Here is a 3,598-nt window from a genome sequence, read left to right as displayed (position 1 = left end):
CTCACAGCGGGTGGGTTCCATACACCTCGTGAGTTTAGTTTTATAATGTTTTCTAGGCACTTGTTTCCGTGCCTTTTGGCTTTCAGATAACAACTTGACCACCTTTGTAACTCCAAACTCCTGAAGGCTGAGAATTTTAGAAATGTAAGAGAAGAGTCTCATGTGGTCGTTTGACTCCAGGAGTTAGAGCTTTGCATTCCAGGACTTCCAGCCTAAGCATGGGAGCTGGCAGCTCTCTGGGGTCACTGCGGGTAACCACGCAACGTTCCTCAAAATAACCTGCGTCCTTAGTGTCGTGTTCGAGTAGAAATGCCTGTGAGATCTCAGACCAGCACAGCTCTCTGCAAAATGGTACTGAGCAATTAGAGGAGTTAGTGAATTCTTAAAAGCCGGCGAGAAGTCACATCCCTCCGTCCTCACATCAGCTTGTTTGGAGACCTGTTTTTTTCTTGTTATAGAGGAAGTAGAAATTCCTCCCTTACACTTGGAGTTTGTATCCAAAGCTGAAGTGATGCTCTCCTGGAGAACACTAGATTCCAGGCCTTTCTGAGGCCACCAGACACAGCTATGGATTTTGTGCCTCTCCACCTACTGAGGGAACCAATGCCATGTGGGGGGGGGGTTTTCTCTCATGTTCCACTGAAGAGTGGGGAAACCATATGCAGCTTATTCACTGGCCAGAAGATGACATTAAATCTTCACCTGGAGCAGAAGGGTTTCAGTGTGAGGTTTCCAACTGCCCTGTGATCCATCAGGGATCACTTTGGTCTCACATGGCAGAAAGTCATCTTAGAATCACAGAATCATTTTGGTCAGAAGAGACCTTCAAAGTGACCAAGTCCAACCATCTTACTGAAGATGGTGAGTGTGCTGCTGTCTGGCAGCTGCATGTCTAACATTGTTCTCTAACTACTAGGTCTGGCTTCCAATGTGGTTCCCATGTTCCTTGGAGAAATATCCCCCAAAAATCTGAGAGGTGCTATTGGGGTAATACCACAGCTCTTCATCACTCTTGGGATCCTTGTAGCTCAGATCCTTGGTCTCAACAGCATCCTTGGGACCGCCGAAGGTAAAGCCCTGACTTGAGACTTCTTTGTGGGCTCTACTGGGAAAAAGTATCTCACAGTTGTCATTTTGTCTCACTTGTTGCAGGCTGGCCCTTGCTGCTGGGGCTCACTGGGATCCCATCACTAATTCAGCTCCTTATATTGCCCTTTTTCCCTGAGAGTCCCAGATATCTGCTGATACAAAAGGGCAATGAAAAGCAAGCACGACAAGGTACAAGCATCATCCTTTAATCAAAAGGGAGGTGGAATGGGATAGATCTGACTGGGATGTGACTGGCAACAATCAACAGTGAAGCAACCAAATGTGAAATGCTTCACTGACACGTTGCTGGCGGATGGAATTCCTGCAACATTGCTCCTTTCTCTGCATATGTGAATCCCTGACTTCCCCCCCATGGGAGCACTGCTCCCATGGCTTGCGTATCGTTCTGTCTTGATCTGAAGCAGGACAGCTCACTGTAGACCTGCTCTCTGGGGTCCATAACTCTCCTTCCTCTCCCAACTAGCTCTGCAGAAGCTGAGAGGCTGGTATGATGTGGACAATGAGATAGAAGAAATGCGCCAAGAAGACCGGTCAGAAAAGGAAGAAGGACAGTTCTCTGTATTCAGCCTGTGCACCTTCAGAGGCTTGCGATGGCAGCTCATCTCCATCATTGTCATGATGATGGGCCAGCAGCTCTCTGGGATTAATGGGGTGAGTGGGAGGACATACGGGAAAGGGCAGTGGGGTGAGTGATAAAGGGATGGGACTTTACAGGGGATGATGTGGGGCAGTGCTGACACAGGAGCTAGGACCTAGGACACAGGAGCACCCCTTCATCAGGGACATTGGTTCTCTGTCACATTGTGGTGGCTGACCCTGGCCAGTACCAAATCCAGTACACACATGTGCTAGATACAGTCAAGCTATCCTGGTAAGGATGGTTTGGATGTTTGAGTGAGGTGCTTGTGCCTGGGTCCAAACACCAATGTCTCCAGAAATCAAACAATTCACTTCTCAGGCTTCTGTGCCCCAGTTCAAGGGTGTAAAAGCAGCCAAAATGGGATTCCTTTGGCCACTATAAACACAGCTGTGGTTTTGCTGCAGGTCTTCTACTATGCAAACAGAATCTTCCAGTCAGCCGGCGTGGACGACAACAGTGTTCAGTATGTCACTGTGTCAATAGGTGCCATCAATGTCGTCATGACTTTGCTTGCTGTAAGTTTCTATTTGGGCTCTTCGAGTTCTATCTCATCCAGTCTCCCCTGCCCGTCACTGTGTAAACTGGGTGTTGTTATTTACGCGTACTCTGAGCTGCTTTGCACAACAGATGCCCTGTAGAGTCCCTTGGCTGAAGGCAGCTCTGTTAACCAACGTGATTAATCATGGCAATTTCTCATACGTCTCGGAGGTTTTCAGGCTCTGGTCTCCAGGTTGGCGTGTCCTTTTTTTGCTGTCCAGTGTTACCATGCAGGTCTTCCACGTGGTTCTCACTGGGACTGGGTGCTGAGGAATGCCCTGCCTATTCTCAGTGTTATTGACACGTGCAACTTCTTGCAGTTCCTGGGTGACTTCAAGCCCGCAGTCCATCAGTAGGTGATGGAAATATCACTGAATTTCTTAAAAGACAGGGAGTACCTTAATAAATTTTGTTGAAATAAGAAGTCCTGTGCCCCAGGTGTCTGGTTTCTCACCCTCTTCTATCTCCTCAGGTTTTCATCGTGGAATCCCTAGGAAGGAGAATCCTTCTCCTTGCTGGCTTTGGATTGTGCTGTGTCTCCTGTGCAGTGTTGACTGTGGCCCTGAATCTCCAGGTGTGTAGCTGAATGGCTCTAGTGGTCCTACCCATGTGTTTCCGGACCTTCCAGGAAACAAACTGTTGGTGTGCTTTGAAGTTGCTTCTACACTCTGGTGGGGAGCAGACAGCAAGAAAGGTCTCTGTGCTTGTGTATCTACCTAAAGTAAACTAAACCCAGGAAAAGCTGTGATCCTGCTTGCCTGAATACTACTCACGGTACATCGTGTTCATAATACCCGTTGTACCCATTTGTTGAAGCAAGGCTCATACCCAGGCTATGATTGTTGTAGCTAAGTATGGACATATCTGGCAATGGAGGGGTGTGCTGGCTTTAGAACGCCTTCAAACCTCAAACAGTGCCTTGAATGTGTTGGTGACGTTCAGATAGGAATCACATCTAACCTGTGATTAAACTCTTCACAGACCACTGTCTCATGGATGTCTTACCTCAGCATAGTGTGTGTCATCGTTTACATCATTGGACATGCTATCGGAGCCAGTAAGTTCGCACAGCCTACTCCAGCCTCCTCTGCAAGTTAGGCAAAGCCAAGTGTTACGTTCAGTCTCAGTTATGTTTCACTGATTTGCTGGCTGTGTCTATGAGACAGGGGTAGCATGTGGCTTTTGAGAGGAAAAGCAAAGGCACAATTGTGCTCGTGCCTGAGATTTCCCCCAGTAAGATCTCGAGCAAAACCCCGCTGAGACACGAGCCCTACCAACCGGGCAGCGATGTTGCGTGCTTGCATCTGTAGG

General features: G+C 48.1%; 1 protein-coding gene across 1 annotated transcript in view; it reads left to right on the top strand.

The window, feature by feature from the left end:
* The window catches only part of LOC104489505 (solute carrier family 2, facilitated glucose transporter member 5-like), a gene marked incomplete at its 3' end in the record, with an annotated part of 6,506 nt that extends 3,162 nt beyond the window's left edge, over positions 1-3,344 (top strand). The window contains exons 5-10 of the mRNA XM_010131672.1: positions 917-1,069; positions 1,153-1,278; positions 1,574-1,761; positions 2,155-2,265; positions 2,760-2,861; positions 3,269-3,344. Coding sequence (XP_010129974.1) covers positions 917-1,069; positions 1,153-1,278; positions 1,574-1,761; positions 2,155-2,265; positions 2,760-2,861; positions 3,269-3,344 — 756 coding nt within the window. The remainder of the gene's footprint in view (positions 1-916; positions 1,070-1,152; positions 1,279-1,573; positions 1,762-2,154; positions 2,266-2,759; positions 2,862-3,268) is intronic.
* Between the last annotated feature and the right edge of the window lie 254 nt (positions 3,345-3,598).

This window comes from Buceros rhinoceros, unplaced genomic scaffold (assembly GCF_000710305.1).
Source record: "Buceros rhinoceros silvestris isolate BGI_N320 unplaced genomic scaffold, ASM71030v1 scaffold28182, whole genome shotgun sequence".
Taxonomy (NCBI): domain Eukaryota; kingdom Metazoa; phylum Chordata; class Aves; order Bucerotiformes; family Bucerotidae; genus Buceros; species Buceros rhinoceros.
This window is presented reverse-complemented; position numbering and strand designations above follow the sequence as displayed.